Consider the following 24,509-nt stretch of genomic DNA (forward strand, 5'->3'; position numbering starts at 1 on the left):
AGAGGACCTGGACGGAGGAGAGGCTTGAGGTTAGAGGGGCTGGCCACATGGGGTCTTGTGGGCTGGGGTGAGGAGGGAGGGAGTTATTTCGAGAATGATGGCACCTTTGGAGCAAGGAAACGACAGGATTGATTTTTGAGTTTTAAGCACCGCTGTTGGAAAGGGAGATGGAAGCTGAAGCAGCATCCAGGCCAAGGAAGGCGGGCCTGGATGAGATGGGGGCGCTGCGGGGGTTTCTAACATAGATCTGACCTCATCCTGTGCCTGCTCATCAGGGGCTCCCCATCATCCTCAGGAGAGAGTCCTGCTCGCCTGCTGCAGTGGCTTGAAAAGTACACATCTCCCTGGAACCTTAGAATATGGCTTTATTTGGAAATAGGGCCTTTGCTGGGGTGGCTGGGTGGCTCAGTTGATAAAGCGTCTGACTCTTCATTTCAGCTCAGGTCATGGTCTGGGGTGGTAAGATCAAGCCCTGTGTCAGGCTTGGAGCTCAGTGTGGAGTCTGATTGAAACGACAGGATTGATTTTAAAAAAAGATGTAATTTATTTGACAGAGCATGAGAGAGGGGAGGGTCAGAGGGAGAAGCGGACTCCCTGCTGAGCAGAGAGCCCAATGTTGGACTCAATCCTGAGACTTCAGGATCATGACCTGAGCTGAAGGCAATCGCTTAACCCACTGAGTCACCCAGGCTCTCTCGAATAAATAAATCTTTTAAAAAAGGCAAAAAAGCCCTGGGTGGCTCGGTGGGTTAAGCCTCTGCCTTTGGCTCAGATCACGAGCCCAGGGTCCTGGGATCCAGCCCCGCATCAGGCTCCCTGCTCAGTGGGGAGTCGGCTTCTACCCTCTCCTCTCTTGCTATCTCTTTCTCCAATAAATAAATAAAGGATTCAAAAGAAAAGAAAGAAATAGGTACTTTGCAGATACAATTAAGGATTCAGGAGAGATCATTCTGGGTTAGGGTGGGGTGGCCCCAAATCCAATCAGAGTGTTTTGACAAGACACAGAAATGAACACATAGAGACACTGGAAAGAAGGCCATGTGAAGACAGAGACAGAGCTTGGAGTCCTGCATCTAGAAACCAGGAAAGGCCAAAATTGCCAGCAGCCACCGAAAGCCAGGAGAGAGACCCTGAGCAGATTCAGAGCCTCAGGGAAGGAAACAACTCTGCCCCACCCTGACTTCCAGCTCTGGTTTCCAGAACTGCTAAGGGAAGACAGTTCCATTTTAGGACTCCCGATTTCTGGTAATTGGTGACCGCAGATGTTAGGAAAATAATAACATGGGACTGGCTCACATTGTCAAGTGCTTGGTCATTTCGCCCCCGGAGTCCTAGAATGCAAATTCCATCACAGGGTGAAGGGAGGGTGCAAATGAGAAAAAATGGTCGGAGTTGGATCAGTAAGTGTCCACTGTGGCTCATTGTGATGTCTGTGTGTCTGTCCACTGTTACGTGGACTTTAAGTGACCTCGAGGCGCCCCCTCCACTCCCACAAGGGTCTTGACAGACGACCTCAATTCAAATCCTGCACTTGGCCATTCCCTCCCTCTATGACCTTGGCAAAGCAGCTGTCTCCCCCGACCTCAGTTTCCCCACTTTGTATTTCGATGACTCTCAAGTTGCTATCAAGTTGCTGAAAGGGGTGGTGGGGCCATGGCTGTGGGGGTAGGGATAGGGGGACGGGTGGGGACAACCCACGCAAGGGCTGATGCAGCCTTGTTCCTTTTTCTTGAGAAAATGCAAACAGCTGCTTCGGATTCTGCGGGGAGTCTTCTTTATTTACCCCTGGGGAGATAGCAAGGGGAGGGGGGAGACACGGATGCAGGGAGGGCGGCACCTGGGGCTCCTCGGAGCAGAGGAAGTTTGGCTCTGAGTATCTGGCATCTGGGCAAAACCAAGGCTCTTCCAAGCCAGGGTGCAGGTGTCATTTTTCTCACGGTTGGCCCCTCAGAGGAAGGTGGCCTGGGGGAGGTGGGGAGCACAGCAAGGTAATTGTCACCATCCTCCCAGACAGGGCTTTGTGGTGCTGTGTGGCTTCAGGAGCTCGCCGGGCCAGACCCCTCTGGGTCTCTGGATCCTCCGAGGCCACATGGGGGGGGGGAGGGTTCAGTGCGGACACAGGGTCAGCAGGTCCCCCCGGGTGCAGCCACTGAGGCAGCAGTGGTGGGCAGGGTTGGTGGCGGCTGCCCGCCTGCGGTGGTGATGGCGAGAGCCCTGGGGCAGGGGCTGTGGCATGAGAACCAGCATGGGGTTCCCTTCGGCCACCAGCCTGTGGAGATGTTGTCCTTCCAGCCACTGAAGCAGCTCACCTGGGGACAAAGCAGAATTCAGCGTGGGCGGGGGAACCTAGAGAACCCCTCCCCAATATATGCACACACGTCCCACCAAGTGACCTGCCGAAAGCTCCTCTTGTGCACAAATAGAAAGTGAGCACCTAATAAATGCCTACTGTCTACTGAGCACAGATAAACTCTCCCATCCCGATGTGTGCACTCTCAACCCACAACCACGCTCAGGTCCCCTGTTGGGCACGTTCCCGCAAGCCCTCTATCACGCAGACGCATAGACACTTCACAAAGCCAGAGACAGAAGGGGTGACATGGGACATGTACATGGGCACATGTGTGCAGGCAGCGGGCTCACATGAACACATGCACACACAGGCACATACCCTCAGAGCCCTTCCCAGCCCTCCCCCATGCGTGCCTTTGCACCTCCAGGGGCATCTGTGTCACAAAGACGTAAGCATATAGGACGCATATCTGTGACACGCAGGTATACATATCCGTTTTCTACTCTCTGTACCAGGACGGGGCGCAGGGTGAGAAGAGTGAGACCTGGCCTCAATGCTTCATTTAAAGGAGTGCCAAAAAACTCAACAATGAAGATCGATCATATCTTAATGAAATTTTTAAAATCAAAATTAATGAAAAAATTCACGAAGATCAAAATACTGAAATCGTAAAGAAGGCACTTTGAAGACTGCCTCGCTCGCCACGCACTGATTTCCTGCCCGGCAGGGGACGTCTGTAGGTGCATGCAAACCCATCCGCCCGCCCCCGACGCCCACCAGCGCCACGTGCACCTGCCCCACCTAGAAATCCCAGAGCGCAGTCCTCGCCCACCCCTCACTCACGCTCGCCGCCAGCCACCCGCCGCCCGTCTTCGGAGGACCAGCGCGGGCCCCCGCACAGCCGCACCAGCGCGCGCACGAAGTGGTGGCCGCACAGCTTCTCCCGCGCTTCCGGAGCGGGCGCAGTGCCCAGCGCGAGCGCCAGAGCGGTGCCCAGCAGCACCAGCGCCCAGGTGAGTGGGCGGGACTCCATGGCGGCAGGAGGCCCGCCCCAGCGGACCCCTTCTTATAGGCATCCAACCCGGCCCAGCTGAGGACCTTGGATGCGGACAAAGCATTCCGCGGAAGACTCAGGGAGAAGGTCAAGGGCGGGGTGAGTGCTGAGTGCAAGTGTAGTGTAAACCCCGCAGTGGGGTTTTCTCTCTTTTTTTTTAAAGCAATCTCTAAGCCTCAGGTGGGGCTTGAACTCACGACCGCGAGATCATGTCTTGCATGCTCCAACCACTGAGCCAGGCTTTTTTGTCGTGCCTGACTTAAGCTTTGATGGCTCAGGCATCCTCTTCAAAGATGGCTATCTGGAATAAACCTATTTGCCGGCCACCCGGCTAGATAAAGAGCCAGGCGTCCTCCCCGCTCCCGTGTTTGAGAAGTCTGGGCTGGTTTTAAGAACCGCCCCTTGGGACCACTTGTGTTTTTCCCTTCTGGCGCTTTAAATTCCCACTCCTGTGGTTTAGGGTTAGCACTAAGCAATGAGCCCTGGGAACCCCAGGGTCCCATCCTGGACCCCCATAGAAGCAGAGCCCAACCAGTGACCACGTGGCCCCGTGTCTTTTCCCCGCCCCTTCACTGTGTGTGTGTGTGGGGGGGGGGGTGCCCTGCCATCTCCAGGTCCTGTCAGAAAGAAACCATTATTTTTTTCAGTTTCCTGACGGTTGTTGCAGAAGGGGGAGCAATCGCAAGGGCCAGTCCAACCAGACACTGGACCCTGGCCGGCTGAGACCTAACCAGTTCAAGCCCCCTCCCCTCAATTCCAATGTTTAAGCCCAACTCCTCATCGTGATGGTGTCTGCAGACCTGTGGGCTCCAGGGGAGCATCACATAGTGGAAGGGGGGGCTCACAATGGGATTCATGCTCTCTTAGGAAGGGGGTGTGAGAGAACGCGCCCCACACCCCCCTCCACGTGAGCACAGGGCCAGAAGGCAGCCATCGGGCCCCCCGGAATTCAGGCCACCAAGGCCAGGGAAGGGAGCTGCATGCCAACCAGCTCAGAACATTAAATTCACACCGTGTCTGAAATCCACCAATAACGAGTGAGCCAGGGAAACCCAAGCCCCCTCACCAGACCCCAATAAAAGCAAAGCCCCAAGCCCTGAGTTGGCTCCCTGTTCCCACCAATGACCTCAATGTATAGCCCTACGTCGGCTGTGTAACTCTTGTAAGTAATTAACCTGTACTTTTTTAGTGTTTCCTGATGGGTGGTGCTGAAGGGGATCTTGCAATCATATAAGAACCACAAACAGTTGAGGTTTTAACCTCAACACTGGTTATTGAGAGGCCGACCTGTCTCTCTGCCTGGGCCAGGGCCTTGGATGCCTCCCCCAGGGGAGCACTGGCTCAGGAGTCTTTTCAGCAACAACAGCCACTTTAGAGAGGGGAACTAGGTGACCGGAGAATGGTTCCACACGGTAGTGGTCGGGCAGTCTGAGCCGTCTGAGACAAGGGGCAGACAGAATCTTGTTCTTATTCCTGTACTAATAAGGAAACAGCCTCAGAGAGGGATCGCCACATTTGCCCATGGTCACAGGAGGCTGGGGCTGGGGCCTTTGGCTGGCTCTGTCTCTCCCATATTGGGGTCCCCTTGGACGGGGCAGGGACCGGAGGGCCTAGAAGGCAGCTGGCTGTGTTTGCTCATTATGACTTTGGTTTACCGAGGAGGGAAACTAGAGTGGAGAGAAGGGAGGACACTCCATCCGAGGCAAGGAAGAGCCTGAGCTAAAAACCCTCTTGCTTGAGCCCAGAGCAGCCCCCACCAAAGCAGGTGGCTTTCCCTGGGCTAAGAGAGTAGAGAGGGAGGGAGACAGTCTCTCTCCTGCCCTGTCTCTCCCTCTCAGCCTCTCTTGGTCTTTGTCTTTCTGTTACTCCTCGTATCTGTCCAGCCATCCTGGGAGACACTTGCTTGGCCCGACTGATGTTGGACCCCTCCCCACAGCCTCCCACCCCAACCTTGCCCTCTGACCCCCCCAGAGCAGCCTGTTCCTTCCACCCACCAAGAGCCTGTAATCAGTTCCTTAGGACAGAGCCAAGGCCAGCAGCTGGAGCTGGGGGTGGGTTCTGTCCTCCAGGACCCCAGCCAATGCTCCACCATGTGTCTCCTCCCTCAGCCAGCCCTGAAGCCTCCAATGTGGCCCCCAGGGGATCCCCATCCCCCAGCCCTAGCCACATTCCTGCCCAGCTTATACACTCCCCAAAATTCCCCATCACCCAAGTCCAGCAACACACTATTCTTTCCACTGACCTTTATTCATTCAATGAATGCTCCCAGAGTCCCCTTTGTGCCCGACCCAGCCCAGCCCCCTGGGAGCCTCCAGGTCAGAGGAGACAGATCTGGACAGAGACCCCCGCCTTCCGGTCAGAGGGAAGTACAGGGTGGGTGAGGAGTGGCCGAGTATGCCACAGGGAAGACTGCCTGGAGGTGACAGCTGGGGTTTTGAGAGGTAAATAAGAGTTTTCCAGGGGGGTAAAAGTGGCAGAAAAGATTGCAGGCAGGTGAGGAGTTAGGGATGGGGCGGCTTAACCTCCACCAGATGCCTTCTCACAATCCTCCAGAAGCTGCCTGTGTACAGGAAGAGACCAGGACCATTTATCTGCCCATTGTACAGGAGGTGAAACTGAGACACCCGTAGGGGAGGCAAGGTGCCCACCATCACATAGCAATTAAGTGGCAGAACCATGGGCTCCAACACCTGGGCTCTTAACTTCTGTACTCTAAGCCTCCTCACTCTCACCATGCTGTTCCCTCTGCCAAAAATGCCTTTCCTTTCCTCAGCTGCTGAAAAGCTCCAGTAAGTCTCCAGCGTCATCAACTGCGTGACCCTCCGGTTAGGACAGAAAGGGTCCCAGTGTTCAAGTGGGCAAAGGGAAGGCCCAGGACACTCTGGTACAGTTAGCGTGGACTGGGACCCCAGCCTCTCCTCGCCCCTCACAGGATCCCCAAAAGTCACACAGGATCCCCTTCCCTGGCCCAAAGTGAATTTCCAACCCTGGCAGCTGCGAGGGGCGGCAGGGATGAAAAGAAGCGTATATTTAAAGCGCTGCAAGGTCTTCACTGAGACAGGAAGCTCAGGGCCAAACCCTGTGAGGATAGGCAGATAGGAGGGGCTTAAATTTGGCTCCTGGATTCTGGGGGCGAGGCACACAGCAGGTCCCACCAAGGCATTCATCTTGAATCTTTGCAAGTTCCCAAGGCCATAAGACTACTGATGCCCCACAAGCCAGGGGTGCCCCTCAAATGCAATGTCATGTGCCCCATGGGGGTCTCTGTGAAGCAGAAAGCCCAGAGAGGGGCAACCTTCTGCCCCAGGTCACACAGCCAGTGCACAAAGACTAGAACCCAGAGGTGTGTTTGCAGGAGATATAAAAATGAAGTGAGTGGGTTTCCTCCTCCAGACAAGCAGGGAAGGCGTGAGTTTCACTCTCTCTGCTACCCCCGGCTTGCACTCCATAGTGCGTCCAGCTGAGGGCCCAAGGCACTGAATGTTGGTCGGTCTTTCGGGCTAGAGGCCCAGCACAGCTTCATGAGCTCATGAACCTGAGGGAGTGGGAGGAGACAACAGGGTCACATACAAGCGGTAGGAAGGACTCCTATGCACAGTTTCAAAATATAAATTAGATTCCATCCCTCCCCTGCTCCAAAGCCTCCCATGGCTCCCTACAGGTCTTAGAACAAAATCTAATACCCTCCCGTCTCCTTCCATCACTTCCTCTCTTGTTCCCTGCAGCCACATCTGCCCACATCTCATTATTTAAGTGTATCAAACTCATTCCCTCCTCAGGGCCTTTGCACATGCTATGTCCACTGCTGAGAATGCCCTCTCCCAGATTTTCCCATGGGTAGGCTCCTCCTCCTCCTTCAAGATTACTCCCTCTAAAAGGTCCCCCTGACCACCACCTCACCCCCTCATTTCCTCCTGTTCAACTCTTCCTAGACACCAGTAACCATCAGAATGTTCTTCTTAGCCTCTGCTGGTTACCAGGAGGACAGGGTAGTTTCTGTTCTGTCCCCTGCTGGGTCCCAGCACCCAGCCCAGAGTGCGGCATACAGTCAGTACTCAATAAATGTTTGTGGTCTGTGCAGGTGAATTTATTTATTGATTGATTTTTAAAGATTTTATCTGAGAGAGAGAGAGAGCACATGGGGTAGGAGAGAGAGGGAGAGAGAATCTTGGGCAAACTATGCCCCCAGTGCAGAGCCTGACATAGGGCTTGATCTCACCACCCTGAGATCATGACCTGAGCAGAAACCAAGGGTCTGTCGCTTAACTGACTGAGCCACTCAGGTGCCCCTGGGCAGATCAATTTATGAATGACTAACCTCATGTCAGACATTTCCACAGAAGTTGTGAAGATAAACTGTAAGAGTCATTAACATTTACAGACAGTTGACAGTCAGCTGGACCCGAAGCTGAGCAAGGGAGAGGGGTCAATTTGTCTAAACTTCCGCCACCCCATAAGGCATTGTTATTCCCATTCTGGAGATGGGCAAACTGAGTATCTGAAAATGTTTGCAACTTGGAATACAGTGAGAGAACAGCAAAATAGAAGCCAAAATCCCTTTCAGATTCATGCCCCAGGGTATGCTCTCAATTAAGAGATAACAGCAGGTGGGGGGAAACCCAAAGGGACCAGCTGGCTTCCCTAGGAAAATCCAGAGGGGAGAACTGAGGCAGGCCCTCCAGCACTCACCTCACCAGGGCAGGCAGCAGGTGCCGGCAGCCTCTGGCCCTCAGCCAGAAGTTCCAGGAGGCAGCAGAGGGCCGGGACATCTCTATCACATCCCATCATCCCCATCATCCGCAGGAACTCCTGGGGCCAAGAGGGAGCACCCGTGGTGGGGGAGGTGCCATCCATGAAGGAGGGAGAAGGGGCGGCCAGTGATTGGGGAAGGGGTAGAGGTGGCGGGGCAGGGGGCAGCCGTAGTGAAGAGAGGGAGAGAGTCAGGCGCGGTGGGGGAGAGGGGCCATCTGTGATGGAGGGGGAGGGGGCTGTCCGTGGTAGCAGGGGTCAACCTTAGTGAAGAGCGTTCCTCCCCATTATAAAGGGCCTATATAATAGGTGACACTGAGCAAAAAGAGGGACTCCAGCACGAACAGGCCAGGGATGGGCCAGGAAGGTTCTGGCGATCCAGGGGTGGTGACTCACGGCTGAGGGGCTGCAGCTCTTGTTCCCGTAGGTGAAAAGCTCGTACAGGATGACCCCGAAGCTCCAGACGTCCGACTGGCGCGAGAAGATATTGTCAGAGAGAGACTCTGGGGCGTACCTGGAAGGGGACGAGGAAGTCTTGGGATGCGAAAGCGAGGGAAAGTATGGGAAAAGGAACAACGTTGGGCGGGGGAAGCTGGGGGTCAGCTGTGAGAGGTCAGTCCCAGCCCCGGGGTCAGAGTTTCCCTGCGGGTGGGATGGGGTAGTCTCCTACCCTACGGAAGTCTGGGCGGGGTCAGGGCGGAGCCGTGACTCTAGGGGGCAGGGGCCAGTACTGAGGGGCGGAGCGGGGTGGGACAGGAAGTCGTGGCCCGGGAGGGGCCTGGGCAGCGAGAGGGGCGGGGCCGGGGCGGAACCGGGGCAGTGGGGAGGAGGGGCAGGCCAGGACGGTGGAAATAGGGGAGGGGCCAGGGTAGTGGGGAAAAGTTGGGGGACCTGGGCGGGGTCAGGAGGGCCGTAGCGTAGGAGTAGGGGCGGGGCCAGCGACGAGGGGCGGGACCAGCACGCTAGGGGGAGGAGCCAGGACTGCGAGAAGGCGGGGCCATGGCGGGCCCTAGAAGGTTGGAGGGAGGTATGGGGCGATGTCGCGGGGAGGAGAGGTGGGCCGGGTCGGGGTCCCCACCAGAAGATGGGGCTCTGGCCGGGCTTGTGGACCACGTAGTAGTCTTTGTCGAGCGGCAGCAGCTTGGCGAGGCCGAAGTCGGCGATCTTGACGTGCGTCTCGCTCTCCACCAGGATGTTACGCGCGGCAAGGTCGCGGTGCACATAGCGGCGGGAGCCCAGGTACTCCATGCCCTGCAGGCGAGCGTGAGGGCCACACTCCAGCGCAACCAGCAGGGGCCCAACCTGGCATACCTGGAATCCAACCCAAACCTATCCCAAAACCCAAGCCTAACCCTGCCCCGGACCCATCCTGCACTCCAGTCCCGACCTCAGCTCTAACTCAGCTGCTCGTCCAGCCTGACCTGGACCCGAAACTTCCACCTTTAGCCTTCCCCGCGACTCCACGCAGACCCTCGCCCAGACTGGGCCACCTCAGACCCTGGGGCCCCGGGCACGCCTCGCACCTTGCAGATCTGTGAGGCGTAGAGAAGCAGGCGGTTGGCATCGAGGCGCGCGCGGTGCCGCTGTAGGAAGTCCCTCAGGCAGCCGCTGGGCAGGTACTCCATCACCAGCCGCAGGCTCTGGCGGCCTAGGTGATGGGAGGGGAGGCTGGGCGGAGTCACTACAGAGCCCAACTCTGTCCACTGCCCCTCCCTATTCTTCCTCCCGGATCAGAGAACAGCCCTGGGTTCCTTCCAGCCTCAATATTGCTTTCTATAAAATGGGAACAGCAACCCTAACGCTTATCACCAATGGCTCTTGAGTACTTTCTATGATATACATTGATTCATTTAAACCTGATAATGACCCCTTTTTCAGGTGTAGAAATGGACACGCAGAGAGTTTAAATCGCCTGCCCAAGGTCTCCCAGCTGCTAAGGGAGAGAGTGGGAATTCGAACCCGCGGCAATCCAGATCTGGATAAACAAGAGCATCAGTCGCGCCCTTCCTGGTGTCCCCAGGCCACCCTAGAATGTCACTGCAGGAGCATGCGGGTGTGGGATTCGGAGAGCACCCGTTTGGGAATGGCTAACCTGGGCCATAGCTGACACCGCGGTACTTGACAATGAAGTCACTGTGGAGGGCTTTGAGGGTCTGGATCTCCCTCTGGAAGTCCCTCTGCTGGTCTGGCCCGCTGTGCTGCAGCTGCTTCACTGCCACTAGGGCGCCTGTGTTGTCACCCAGCGGGTCATAGCGGCACAGTTCCACGCTGCCGAAGTTGCCCTGGGGGACAGCAGGGCTGGTGTCCATGTGCACGGGGGCTTCCCCACAGCAGGGCTAGTGTCCATGTGCACCAGGGCTTCCCCGCCCGCCCCAGCCCTGCCCAGCTCACCTTGCCCAGCTGTGAGATGTACTTGAGGTGTCTCTCCTCGAAAATAGTAGGGTCTTGGTAGGCGTAGAGCTGGGCGCCATTCCATAGCCCATCACGGGGCGTCAAGGCACCAGGTGTGGGGTCTGAGAGGAGCTCATAATCTGTGGGGCACAGGCAGTAAGTGACCGGTACACTGGGCCCTGGGTCCCTTTCCTAAGCTGACTTGCTAGGGCACTTTGATCTGCACACTTACCTTCTCTGCCCATTATGGCAGGGCCCCTGCAAGCCTCAAGGAGGCCGGCTGGGCAAAGGCAGACCGACCCCTTATGTGTTCTCCAGGCTGTGCAAACTATGTATAGCTTTGGAGACAGAAAGGCATTTCCCAGACTCCACTGAGGTGAAGTGTGGTACATGGTTGAGCTCAGGCTGATGGGGGAGAAGAACTGGCTGCCCTTTCAGGCCTGGCACATGGAAACCTAGCAAGGCACCCTCCACAGTCTCTCTCTCTCTCTTTCTCTCTCTCTCTGCAGAGGATGTGACAGGGACCTGAGACCATGGGATGGGTGGAGCCAAAAAGGGAGAGGCACCTGTTGACCTGGACACCGTCATAGAATGAAAGGTAACTATCCACCATGGTCAGCCTGGAGCTTGGGGGGGGGGTCTGTTTGTTACAGTAGCAGCTAAGGCTCACGCTGACTGATACACTCACCAACCACTCCAACCCTGCCAAGCACACAGGGCCAGCTCTGCATGCAAATTTCACTTTATTCCCCACCTCGGGGCCTCATATGATAGGCCAGCCCTGCCCACCCTGCCTGGCCCAGTGGGCACCTGAAGTGATGAGGCTGTTCAGGTCGCGGATGATGGCACGGAAGGAGGGCCTCTGGCCTGCCTCGTAGACCATGCACTGTTGGATCAGCATGGCGAGCTCCATCCACTTGGGGGCAGGGAGCTGCTGCTTTTCTTTATAAAACTGAAGCTTCTAAGGTTGAGGAGAGGGGCTGATCACTCCCAGTATACCCTCAGGAGCAGTCCCCTTGCCCCCCAGACCAGCCCATCCCCAAGCTGGACCTTAGCCCCCTAGAGGCCAATACAGGTGCTCTGACCTTGGCAGGATCCAGGGTGCTGATGGGTATCGGGATCCCGCTGAACACCTCCCAGACTGTGGCACCAAAACCCCACTTGTCAGCTTCCAAGCCGAGTGTCCGGGGCTCCAGGAGACACTCAGGGGCCACCCATGGGATCCTGTCTGTGAGCACTGGGGAGTGGGGCAGGGGTCAGGGGTCTGCTTCCCTGCCCTACTAGGTCCCTCCGTCCACCCTTCCAGACTTACTCTCCAGGCTTAGCACAGCGGGGCTGACCCCAGGGTCACTAAGCTTGATGAAGGGCAGGTTCCCATCAGCCCCTTCGCGAGCAAGGAGCACCTTCCGGGCTGAGACATTGCCATGGGGGAGGCCTTTGTCCTCCTAGGTGGGCCAGGCATAGGGAATGCAAGGGAGGGTTTACTGAATGAATAGTCTGGCTGGAAAGCCACTACATAGCCTTCAAAGCCCGCCTGTGGCTGCTCAGACCATACTTCTAGACCACTCCCCAGACTACTGGCGGCCTGTCTTGCCTCCTCTGTTTCACCCCCTATGCTGCCCCATGTCCCTCCTCTCAAAGCCACCCAGAGGCTCCCCATTGCCTTTAGGATAAAGTCCAAAGTCCTCAGCCTAGCAGTCAAGGTCCTTTGAGATACTCCTTCACTCTATCTCTGACATTCTCTCTTTCATGCCCTTACCCCAGCCTTCTGGGAGGCATCCTGCTGGAGGCATACCAGGACGTGCACCCCATCTTCTAAGCTGCAGGCCTGGGTCCAGGCTGTGCCCTCAACCTGACACACCCTCCTCCTTTTCTCCGCTTGATGAGCTCCTAGTCAACCCTCAAGACCCAGCTCCCATGTTCCCTCTTCTGGGAAGCCTTCCCCGGCCCGGCCTCATGGCCCACTACTCCCCCTGAAATCCAGCAATGGCCACCTATTCCCTTCTCCTACTCTTATACCTCTGAGCCTATACGTATGCTGTTCCCTCAGTTTAAAATGCCCTCCCTTTGTATCCTTGCCAAACTCGTATGCCTACCACAGAGCCCACTCTCAATTGCCCCTCTATTCTGTGCCCAGAGGGTAGAGCAAGCAGAGGAGCACTCACCAGGTAGTTGAGGGCATAGGCCAGCTGTTTGATCACCTGCAGCTTCCAGCTGGCTGGCACTAGGTGGCCAGACTTGCGCAGGTAGGTGTCCAGCGCTCCCAGGTGTGCAAATTCCTGCACCATGATACCTGGCAGCAGCAGGGAGGGACAGGGCTGGGAGGCAGGACTGAATCCGTGTTGAACAGGCTCCGCCCCCCCGCCCCACCCCCGGTGGGTTGCGGGTTCCTTACCCTCCTCTCCTCTCCTCCTCCTCACTTCCTGTGTGGGAGCTATTGCCCCCAGATGCCTGGATGGCGCTGAACTCTGTCCACATCTCACTTCCAGCCCTTTGCATGTTCTCTCTGGCACATCCCTCCTCCTCTTCCCTAATTCCTAATATCTTTGCCTTCTCTGCTTAGAACTTAGCTTTGCCTATCCAGGATCATTGCCTAACCTCCAAGCTGGGCTGGCAGCCTCTGACCACCCACAGTGCCTTGCGCGGCCCCCGCGCCCACGATCACGATCCCAATCACGATCACGTAGATCACCTATCACCCCGCCCCGCCTGTCATGTTCCACGCTGTGAGTGCAGCTCCTGGCCCCTCCCAGCCCTGCGAGAGGTAGTTACTATACTGATCTGGTGAAACTGGGGCTTGGAGAGGTAACTTGGCCCTTGCAAAGCTGCAGGGGTGGGGTGGGGGGAGCGGAGGAGGTACACAGGGAGGTGGGATTGGATCCCAGGCCCATTTGACTTGAGATAGTTCTGCGAGGCTGGGTATCTGTGGGAGCCTGGAGTTGGCTGCCCCAAGAGTGGCAAATGAAGGACACAGGTAAGAGGGTGAGGGACCCCAGGGGACAGAGGAGCCCAGCCAGGGCAGGCTCTGGATTTGTATGGCTAATGATGTTTTAGCTGGTCTCAGTGGGGAAGGGCAGGCGCAGGGGCAAAAGTTGCTCACTGTCTCCAGCCATGCACACGCCATGGAGCAACACGAGGTGCTGGTATGACACTTGGCTCATCAGACTCGCAGCTTCCAGAAATGACTGGGGAAAGGAGAAGGGATAGAAGGTCCACGGGTTCCTCCCGCTCCAGGGTCAGACCAAGCACCCCAAACTTGCTGCTCACAAATCAACCTCAGGAGGATGCCTCACCACAAGCCTCCTTTGACCTTGGAGTCCACCACTGGTACACACTGGTACCACTGGTATCATGGTTTTCTGACGGGCGCTGGAAGTCCCCATGCTAATCTACCTTGGGTCTCTCACACAGAAGTGGGAGACTTAGGGTTCAAGGAGGGCTCAAGCCTTCCCTGGGTGGCCCAACCTGCTGAGGCTTCCATCCATGTCACTCCCCTCTTCTTCTTTGATCACTCCTCTCCAGCCCACTGGCCCATCTTCACTTTTTTTTTTTTTAAGTTTTATTTATTTAAGTAATCTCTGCACCCAGTGTGGGGCTGGAACTCACAACCCTGAGATTAAGAGTCACGTGCTCTTCCAACTGAGCCAGCCAGATGCCCCCTCCTCACTGTTCTTTAAACATGCCAGACAGAGGGGTGCCTGGGTGGCTCAGTCAGTTAAGCTTTTGCGTTCAGCTTGGGTCACGATCCCAGAGTCCTGCGGGGAATCTGCTTCTCCCTCTCTCTCGGTTCCTCCCCACCAGTTTGTGCGCTGTCTCTCTGTCAAATAAATAAATAAAATCTTAAAAAACAAAAAACAGGGACACCTGGGTGGCTTAGTGGATTAAAGCCTCTGCCTTCAGCTCAGGTCATGATCCCAGGGTCCTGGGATCGAGCCCCGCATCGGGCTCTCTGCTCAGTGGGGAGCCTGCTTCCTCCTCTCTCTCTCTGCCTGCCTCTCTGCCTACTTGTGATCTGTCTGTCAAATAAATAAATAAAAATATTTAAAAAACAAAAACAAAAAACAAACATGCCAGGCACAACCCTGCCGCAGGACCTTTGCACTGGCTATTTCTTCTGTTCAGTGTACTCTTTCTGTTTGCATCTAAATTCCCTGATCCCTCTGTATTTCAAGGTTTGGAGATGCTGCAACTACATTTCTGTTGTGTTAAAGACCCGTGTGTTTTTAACTTTCTTTGAATCCACAACGCTCTCTCCAGCCAGTCCTGACCCCAAAGTCCTGGTCCCCATCACACTCACCTCCATGCAGTTTTTATGCTTGGCATTCATCACTTTGAGCAGCACCTCTGTCTTCCGGGCCTCCCCCTCCACGACCTCATGGCGACAACCCCGGTAAATCTTGGTGAACGATCCATGACCCAGGTTCTCATGCTGGAGGGTGAGGAGGCAACAGGAGAGGCTGGTAAGGGGGCTCCTGTTGGGATCCTGGCCCCCGGTCCTGGCCCCACTTTGCAGATAATGAACAGAGGCACAAGAAGGTTACATCACATGCTTGAAGCCACACAGCACAGATGTAAATGAGATGCAATGCAGACCCAGGGTCTGGATCCCAACTGAGGTCCCCCCCCCATTTCCTAGGGCCACTTACCCACTCCAGGCTGTCAGCAGGGATCTTGTGAAATGTCATCTGACTCAGCTGGCCTTGGGATTGGGTCTGAAGAGGGGATGATGTGGGTGGGCTACAACCCCTCCGTACCACAATCAGGTTGGACTTTTCTGTGGGGAGGAGGTAGCAGGAGAAAGACGGAGGTCAGAGGTACAAGGTCCCCTAAGGTTTGCTCACTCCCTGCCTCAATTTGGGGTCTCCCCCAGAAGCAGCCAACCCTGAGATGAGGACCCCAGGGTACATGGTTTATTTGAGACTACAGGAAGCCCCAGTCGTGGGGGGGTGGGGGGGTGGGTTCCCTATGAGAAGGCAATGCTGTGGGCAACCTACTCTCAGTCCTGCTAGGAATTCTAGAAGACTCTGAAGAACTCACAGCTCACAGTTGTCCCATGCCTGTGGTTTGTCTGAGAGCGAAATTCACCCAGAGGAAGAGGCAAGAGATGGAGAGAGTCTAAGAGACAGGGTCAGCTCTTGGATCCTCGTTGTGCCTGAAGATGGCATCTACACTACCAGCCCATAAACCCCCTGTTCTTTCCTAAACCATCTGGACCCATGGCTTCTGCCACTTGGCACACAAAGCAGGACCCCAGCCTGACTGCTCAGCTCAGGGGAGGGGACAGGCTCACCTTTGGGTTTGGGGGTGCAGCAGAAAGTGAGGCTTAGTGCAACCCCATCCACGTGCAGCCCACCATTCCAGCAGGCTGCCAAGAGCTCTCGAAGACTGCTGTGGGGACGGCCGAGGCCAGCCAGGGAGAAGGTTCCTGTGGGGTCACAGCGGATGAGGCAGCCCTTGTAATCAGGACCCAGGGGGGTCTGCAAAAGAGGAGTGGTCCCTGAGTGCAAGTGGGCAGTACCTTCCACTCACCCCATCTTCCTCGAGCACCACAGGCTCATTCCAATCTCCAAGCCTTCGCATATGCTGTTCCCTCCACTAAGAATGCCTTTAACCTCCCCTTCCTCAAGGAGCAAAGATGAAAGACTCATCTTTCAGGTTTCAGTTCAAATGTCACCTCCTTCAGGAAGCCCTCCCTGCTCACCTGGCTCCTAGTGGTGGACCAACCTGAACACAGACAGTGAGGAGGAAGCAGTCAAAATCCTGGGGACTGCGGCGGAGAACGTAGGAGCCGGGACGTGAGCCCTGGGTCTTGAGTTTGTTGATGGCAAAATCCAGGCTGTGGAGAAAGGCGGGAGGAAAAGACAGAGACAGAGAGATGGAGGCAGAGAAGCCCAAGCTAGACTTGGGTTCTAATCCTGGTCCCTCTGAAGCTCCGGGACCCTGGCCACCTAACATTCCCTGAATCCTTCCTATTTTTAAAATGAGCCAAAAAGGGTGTCTGGGTGGCTCATCGTTAGGCATCTGCCTTCAGCTCAGGTCATGATCCCAGGGTCCCAGGATCGAGCCCAGCATCAGACTCCCTGCTCAGCGGGAAGCTTGCTTCTCCCTCTCCTGCTCCCCCTGCTTGTGTTCCCTCTCCAGCTGTGTTTCTCTCTGTCAAATAAATAAATAAAATCTTAAAAAAAAAACACACAAGAATACTTGTTTAAAAGTAAATAAATAAAATAAGCCAAAAATTCAGGGCTCTACTAGAGGATTAAAGAAAAGATCACAGGCAGAACCTGGTGCCACCCACCCCAGTAATCCACTCTGGGGCACTGAGGAATCAAGAGAAAGGGAAGCTGCTGTGCAGGACAGCAAAAGGGAGAGCCTAGTCTCATTGCGCGCCAACCATGAACCAGGCATTGTTCCAGCACATGAGCCCTGTCCAGCGCTCCTGGGGAGGAGAGGACACTGAGACAGTGAGCAAGATTCGAACCGAGTTCCCGCGGGGATAGACCCTTACGTGATGGGGCCATGGCACTGCTCGGCCACTTCTTCCAGCAGCCGTGGCGGCGCAACCTCCTTGCAGAAGAAGTGCCTGGAGTCGGAGATCAGCCGGAAGTAGCCATCGACAAGCGCCACGAAGGACAACGCGGCGGGCAGCCCCGGGAACTCGGCCTCCTGTGTTGATCAGCGTCAGTGCCAGCTGCGGCCCCAAGGCGACCGTCCCGCATCCCCGCAGTCGGGGTTAGGCGGGAAAGGAAGATAGTCTAGTACCCACCAGGATCTGGTTGTCCGTCCTGGTGACGGTGACCAGGCGGTGCTCCCCGGCCAGGCCAACACACGGAGCCTGCTTGATGCTGATGTCCACAATTTCTGGAAAGTCGCAGAAGGGCTGGAGGGCCTGGGAACGGGGTTGGGGGGAGGGCTGAAGCTGGAGGTCTCGTCCCCTCGGAGCCCCCAAGTCCGTCTTGGAAGCCTGGACCCCACCAACCCACGGCGTAAACCCTGACCTTCTCGGCCTCTACCAGCCCCGGTCCCTTCACACGTCTGCCTGCCAAACCCCGACCCTTTCTATCAATCCCATCCTTCACAAACCCTCTCCACCCCATCCCCAATGTCTCCCACCCTACTCCTGCTAAACCCCATCTCCTTCAATCGTCCGGTCCCCTCCCGGAACCCGTCCATCGCTTAGCTCCACTCCACCTGCCGGGCTAAGTCCAGCCGGGAGCCCCGCCCCGTCTCAGCCCTGACTCCTCCCGCAGCCCAGCTAACCCAGTCCTGAGCCCCCCGCCCAACCACTCTCCTCCGTCCCAAGTCCCGCCCATTTTTTATTCCCGCCCCCACCCCGCTAGCCCCACCTCTCACTCAAACGGCCCTGGTCCGACTCACAGTCTCTCCCCTCCTTCACCCCGCCCACTCTCCTGCCCCTCCCTCCTATGCTCCGCCCCCGCCGTTGGCCCTGCCCAGCAGCCGCCCACACCTCCTGTCCTCCCGAACTCCAGGCGATGCCGCTGTCACCAGCCACTCGGAGCAGCCCCTTCGCATCCTCACCACCAGCAGCCCCGGGGAGGTTCACGGGGAAGGTCTCGACCGCCCTGGCCGGGTCGAGCCTCTCCAGGTCCATGATGTACTTGGCCATGAGCGAGTGCCTGTCAGCCTGGCAGGCGGTCACACGGCGCAGGGCCCGGCGCACGGTCCTCCGGATGCGCTTCCGCGTCACGAAGCTCAGGCCCTGAATCAGGTCGCGCAGGTCGGGGGGCAGGCAGACCTTATAGCTACGAGTGGGGGTAGCGGGTCCTCGCTGTGGAGAGGGATCTCCACAGGTACGGACAGGGACACACACAAACCCAAATTTTAGCCGAAGGGCTGAAGGGTGGCCTCACCTGGGGGGCACGAGGCACACACAGAGACACTCAAGGACATGTCTGGGGGAAGGACCTCAGTGTGGGGATGGCCACTGGGCTCCACCAGACAGACGGACATAGACACACACACACACACACACACACACAGGCCTTTAGCTGCAGGAGGGAGGGAGAGACTGGAGCATCAGAGGTTGGTGGGGTCCTGGGTCACATGCACACACCGCAGGCTTGTGTGAGGGGAGCCTCATGGCATTCTGAGCTCTAGAGATGGCCCAGCGGAGCCACGTTTGCTCACTTCCAGCTAGACGCTGGGTATCACAGGCTGGAAACCCTCACCTGACAGTCTTCAGCATCTCCTCGGGTTGCTGAACCTGCTCGCGGGCCATCCGGGCCAGGTCCAGCACCGCCAGGCTGAGACATTCCCCCTGCTCCTTGAGACTGAGGCCCACGGAGAGGCGGCCGCTCACCAGGTCATTTCGATGCTGGGGGCCGGTCATAGCCCAACTGTGAGCCCTGATATTGCACTACAGACTCCCCCCCATCCTTGGGTCGATTCCCAACCCTGGGCTGCCATAGAGAGGGTCAGCCAAGGCCGCCCAAACTTCAAGCCTTGTTATTGCCCTGTGGACGCCCCACCCCCACCCCGGGCTGAGCCCCATGCAGGCTTTTACCTGAGCGAAGAGGTGCTCCAGGACTGGTAGGTCAAGGACGGCGCTGGCCAAGTCCTTGCGCAGCCCGAAGCGGTGGCACTTCTCTAGCCCAAACCAGTTGGGGAAGTAAAAGCTAAGCAGAAGGGGAGAAGCCTGGAGTAGGGGTACGGAGCGGTGGAAGAGAGTGCCAAAACCTCACAGAGCCCAGGTTGTGCCATTGCCTTGCTAAGTGACCTTGGGCAAGCAAGGGACACCCTCTGGCCTCAGTTCTTCATCTGGGCCACGAGCAGGATCACAAATTCCCTGGCGGTACCCGCTGGGAAGTGCAGGGAGATGATAAGGTTGTAGGATCACCACTGTATTAAACTCTCCTTGCCCTCAACAAAAGGCATCCCCTCTGGGTAACATTTAACCCATGGCCGTGGGGGTAGGGGTGATGTGCTGGGGGTAGGGGTGATGTGCTTCCTACCGGAGCCTGTAGACCAGGACTTGGGTGCTTGAGTCCTCCACGGAGAAGATATGGCTCGGGGGGAACCAGCAGGACAGGTCCTCCGTGGCCAGGGCAAAGAGGGAGTGGTACACAGGCAGGATGCCTGTGGGAATGCCCCATCAGCCCTCCTAGGTCTCCCCATCTTGTCCCTCGCAGGGCTGCCATGATTAGGAGCCGCATGCATCCCTGCAGGGTTCTTTCTCATCATTGGCTCTCGCCCTCAACACACCCCCGCTCACACGCACACTCCATGGCTTCCCATTGCCATCAGCAGAGAATTCACACACAAACTGCTTCCTGGGGCCTCCCGCCCCTCTCCCCAGAGTGCTCCTTCCACACTGTACACCTTATGTCAAGAGATGCCCTCATGCGCCTCTGAGTCTTTTCACAGCCTTTCCCTGAGCATCTTCCTCCTTTGCCAAACTCTTATTCATCCCTCAAAGCCCCAGGTCTAAAGCTGACTGACTCCACTTGACAGTTATTCCAGCTCCCAAGCTGGGCCTCCAACAGCCCGACCCCTCCCTTTGGCCCAGCTTTCTAGGGAACCACTCACCACTGGCCTTAGCAGCCCAAACACACAGCTCTTCAGCTGAATGGTCCCCATAGGAGAAGGATAGGCGCTGTGGGGGTCCAGGGCCCCGAGGAGGCAGCAGCACGTGCAGGGCACCTGCCTCTGAAGATGAGAGGCTGCAGGAACGTTGAGGGATCAGGGGTGTCTCCTCACTTGGAGGCGCCATAGGTGTAGCCTGTCTGGACACACAGAGGCAGCCACTCAGTTCTGGCCAGACGGAACAAGACTATGAAGCTTTTAGGGGTGGGGGTGGGGCACAGAGATGCTGCAGGGGAGGTAGGGCTGAAGCTGATTTAAGAGGCAGGAGAAAGGAGCAGAAACACACAGAAAGAGAAAGAGACAGAAAGGGATGCCTGGGTGACTCAGTTAAATATCTGCTTTCAGCTCAGGTCATGGTCTTGGGGTCCTGGGATCCTGAGATGGAGCCCCACGGCAAGACCCACATCAGGTTTCCTACTCTGTGGGGAGTTTGCTTCTCCCCCTGCCTCTCCCCTGCTCATGGTCTTTCTCAAGCATGCTCTCTCTCAAATAAATAAATAAAATATTTAAAAACAAATGAACAAAGACAGAGATGGAGAAAGAGAGAAATAGAGTAGCTGAGTGTGCAGAATAGGTAAGGAGCCATACCACCCCCCCCCCGCAAGACTATGCTGGGGTCTGGAAGATACTCTGCACTCTAATTTGTGTGAATTCTCTTTTTTTTTTCTTTTCTTTTCTTACTTTGGTTGATGCACATAATTTGTGTGTATTCTTGTCAGTCCAGGGCAGAGAGATCCAGCCAATCTGCAGCTTTCCCACCTTAATTACCTCAATGCAACTGCCCCAGGCAGGCATGAGCAATCAATCACAAGTGTATAGATTTGCTGACCAGGAAGCAGATAGATACTGGTTCCATGGTGGGGGGCGGTGGTTAAGGTGATAGTGGTGGCCCATCACTTCCTGCAGGTCTAGGAGACTCCAGCTCTTCTGGGGCTGGGGCTGGAAGCTTTGGCAGCTGGTGTTATCTATTCTTTGTGACAGGCATCAGATCCAGACTGATGACTGTCGATAGGAGTGACCTCTGTGTCTGTTTTTTTTTTTTTTTAAAGATTTTATTTATTTAGTGCACCTGGGTGGCTCAGTGGGTTAAGCCGCTGCCTTCGGCTCAGGTCATGATCTCAGGGTCCTGGGATCGAGTCCTGCATTGGGCTCTCTGCTCAGCAGGGAGCCTGCTTCCTCCTCTCTCTCTGCCTGCCTCTCTGCCTACTTGTGATCTCTCTCTGTCAAATAAATAAATAAAATCTTAAAAAAAAAAAAAGATTTTGGGCGCCTGGGTGGCTCAGTGGGTTAAGCCGCTGCCTTCGGCTCAGGTCATGATCTCAGGGTCCTGGGATCGAGTCCCACATTGGGCTCTCTGCTCGGCAGGGAGCCTGCTTCCCTCTCTCTCTCTCTGCCTGCCTCTCCATCTACTTGTGATTTCTCTCTGTCAAATAAATAAATAAAATCTTTTAAAAAATAAAATAAAATAAAAAATAATTAAAAAAAAGATTTTATTTATTTATTTGACACAGATCACAAGTAGGCAGAGAGGCAGGCAGAGAGAGAGGAAGGGAAGCAGGCTCCCTGCTGAGCAAAGAGCCACGCAGGGCTGGGTCCCAGGGTCCTGGGATCATGACCTGAGCCAAAGGCAGAGGCTTTAACCCACTGAGCCACCCAGGCACCAGGAGGGACTTCTGTGTCTTATCCGCCCACCACCATCACCTTCTCTGTACCCTTTATCACTCCCACTGTTTAAGCCCCTGTAGTATGAAGACCTCCCTGGAATGAGCCCAGGAGGAAATTGCCTCTCACCCTTTATTCCCAGACCTCAGGACCCCTGGTTAGGCAGAGGGAAGGGCTGGGCTTCAAACCCAGCAGGGAAAAGGCAGTAGTAGATGGACAAGATCCACTTATACTGACCTGAATAAAGAAGATGCAAAGAAAATATTGGGTAAAAAACCATGTTTCAGGGGCACCTGGGTGGTTCAGTCGGTTAAGTGTCTGCCTTTGGCTCAGGTCATGATTCTAGGGTCCTGGGATGGAGCCCCAGATCGGTCTCCCTGCTCAGCAGGGGAATCTGCTTCTCTCTTTCCTTCTGCCCCTCCCCCCGCTTGTGCTCCCGTGCTCTAACTCTCTCTCCCCCTCACTCACTCGCTCTCAAATAAATAAAAATCTTAAAAACAAAAAACCACGTTCCAGAATAATAGTAGGAGGTGGGGGAGGGGACAGCATTAATGAGGTTTTAGCAAACCCAGCCTAAAAGCCTGGAGCTGGGAAGACCCTAGGCTCTGGGTTCAAATCCCAACCCCACCATATTCAAGCTTCGTGACCCTGGCAGGGCTCCCATTGCTGACATGCCACTTTCTCAGCTGTGAGATGCACTGACTGCCCACCTCGCTTGGTTTGCTGAGCTGAGCCCAAGGGGTCAACGTTTTTTATCCTCACTAACTGGCACTGTTTTTGGTGACATGCCCAGCGAGCACTTGACCGAAGCCAGCCAAACCGGGAAGGAAGGTCCCTGACACTGTGGTTTAGCAGTTCCTGACGGGGAGGGAGGGCGTGAGGGGCAGGGAGCTTTCCCCTGGGGACATCCCCATGTCACCAGCTCCCAGACAAGGAATTCCCAGTCCCAGGAGCCCTGGGGCCTCTCTCACTCCCTTCAGAGGTTGTCACTGTCCTATTTCTAAGAGTGGACTCAATCATGGTCTTTGCACCTTTATGTAAATGGAATCACAGAGTTTGTGCATTTTGTTTAAAATCAATCTTCAAGATACGTATATATTTTATAACTTGAGGGGAAGAAAAAAAAGGAAAAAGTCAGAGGTGGTGTTTGGGACACAGAAAGATTCCCCTGACTTAGCACCCAAAGTCCCATAAACCCTACAGTTGGTTGGTCACCCTAGGCTCTGGCCTGGGTCCTGGGAGGGTGCAGGAGGGGAATTGTGCCCCTGGAGGCCATGAACTCCAGGCCCAAGGTACAGGGATTCATCCAAGTCCACAGAGCTGGGAATCTGAGGTCATTTTATGCAATAAAAGCTGAGGCCCGGAGAGGGGTGCACTGTGCCAGAGGCCACCGAGCCCGCCACGCCCAGCTTTTGTCTGTCTGGTATCTTTCCTCAGAGGCCTTGCCTTGTCCCCAGCCACAGCCCTTTGCACAGTATCCCCAACCCCCACCCCAGAGCCATGTGGCCCCACCAGCTCTTACCTGGCAGCTGGGAAGCCCGGGCTAAGGACAGGAGGGCAGAGCAGGGCGGCAGCCGGAGGAAAGTCCCACTGGGCTCCTTCCTGTGTGGGCCCCTCAGCTTCCTGAGCTGCTGTCACTTACTGAAAGTTGTGGCCATGTGGGGGATGGGGCCGGGGAGGGGGAAGGGCCTGGCCGCAGAGGGGCAGAAAAGTTCCAGAAGCCTCTGCGGGCCATGGCCCTCCTCAGAAAGGGTACTGGAAACCCTGGACCTAAAGGGAGGAGTGACGGCACAGAGAAGGGCCCCGGTCACAGAGGGGTTCCCAGCAGGCTCTGGACTGCTCATTCCCTGGGGGGCCCTGGTAATGCCCCAGCTCCTTGGGCCTCAGCTAACCCATCTGAGGCACATCTGGGTTGGGTATTTAAGCAGAACTAATGTCACACCCAGGGAAGGGAACAGGGTTAGATCTACCCAGGAAGGAGTCAGGAAAGTTGCCAGACAAAGGTCAAGTTCGTCAGGTATTTCTCCCACGAGACCCTAGGAGGAATAGCGGGCCCGTTCTGTGCACCATGCCCTATGCCCAGCCTAGAAACAGGCTCACCTCACCTTCTGGTCTGCCAGAGAGACAGTTACTAATTATGGATGACAAGGAAAGGAAGGTGATGGCAGTGGAGGGACCTCCGTGCAGAGGTCATGATGAGCTGAGCTGGGATCTGAAGCAGGAGGAGCAAAGAGCACACCTGGTGGAGGTCACCACAAGTGCAAAGGCCCTGAGGTGGACTGAGATGAGCAGTTTGAGCCGAGAGGAGGCAGGAACGGCAGGAAGAGGTAAGAAGTTGGAGGGAATAGAGCCGTGAGCAGGTTGGGTCTGATCACTTTTTTCCACAACCCTGAGGTTGTCCTGAGTGGAGGCAGGCGGCTAGGGCAAGCGTCTCCATGAGAACTGGCCCAGTGTCCTTACCCCCAGAAAGTAGAGTTTGGGGGACAGATTTTTTTTTTTTTAAGATTTTATTTATTTACTTGACAGAGAAAGACATAGTGAGAGAGGGACCAGAAGCAGGGAAAGTGGGAGAGGGAGAAGCAGGCTTCCCACCGAGTGGGGAGGCTGATGCCAGGCTTGATCCCAGGACCCTGGGATCATGACCTGAGCCAAAGACAGACGCTTAATGACTGAGTCACCCAGGTGCCCCTGGAGGATAGATTTTAGAGAACTCTTTCATCTCGATAATCCCATTACAGGTCCCAAACTTGGCTTTGGGAG

At 55.9% G+C, this 24,509-nt stretch overlaps 2 protein-coding genes across 6 annotated transcripts; both read right to left on the minus strand.

Annotated features, from left to right (window-relative positions):
- Positions 1-1,751: 1,751 nt before the first annotated feature.
- Positions 1,752-3,351, minus strand: INSL3 (insulin like 3). The gene is made up of 2 exons (XM_032315465.1): positions 3,137-3,351; positions 1,752-2,309 (listed from the first exon to the last, which is right to left on the minus strand). The coding sequence occupies exons 1-2, from the start codon at positions 3,324-3,326 to the stop codon at positions 2,107-2,109; spliced, it is 393 nt and encodes a 130-aa protein (XP_032171356.1). The 5' UTR covers positions 3,327-3,351; the 3' UTR covers positions 1,752-2,106.
- A 2,222-nt stretch (positions 3,352-5,573) lies between these two features.
- On the minus strand, positions 5,574-23,386 carry JAK3 (Janus kinase 3). 5 transcript variants are annotated; one of them, XM_032315436.1, is made up of 24 exons: positions 23,272-23,381; positions 20,031-20,223; positions 19,457-19,580; positions 19,009-19,120; positions 18,674-18,819; positions 17,953-18,247; positions 17,251-17,373; positions 16,993-17,150; positions 16,212-16,323; positions 15,778-15,964; positions 15,134-15,261; positions 14,785-14,916; positions 13,588-13,672; positions 12,653-12,780; positions 11,800-11,932; positions 11,573-11,724; positions 11,298-11,448; positions 10,488-10,627; positions 10,189-10,378; positions 9,620-9,744; positions 9,175-9,347; positions 8,493-8,610; positions 8,037-8,156; positions 6,775-6,882 (listed from the first exon to the last, which is right to left on the minus strand). In XM_032315436.1, exons 2-24 carry the CDS (start codon positions 20,212-20,214, stop codon positions 6,775-6,777), a joined length of 3,324 nt encoding a protein of 1,107 aa, XP_032171327.1. In that variant the 5' UTR covers positions 20,215-20,223; positions 23,272-23,381. The 5 variants fall into 5 exon arrangements, with proteins under 5 accessions (XP_032171328.1, XP_032171329.1, XP_032171327.1 ...); XM_032315434.1 differs by having other exon boundaries at positions 20,031-20,227; XM_032315437.1 differs by lacking the exon at positions 23,272-23,381 and having other exon boundaries at positions 5,574-6,882; positions 20,031-20,214.
- Positions 23,387-24,509: the final 1,123 nt, after the last annotated feature.

This window comes from Mustela erminea, chromosome 1 (genome assembly GCF_009829155.1).
Source record: "Mustela erminea isolate mMusErm1 chromosome 1, mMusErm1.Pri, whole genome shotgun sequence".
Classification (NCBI taxonomy): Eukaryota; Metazoa; Chordata; class Mammalia; order Carnivora; family Mustelidae; genus Mustela; species Mustela erminea.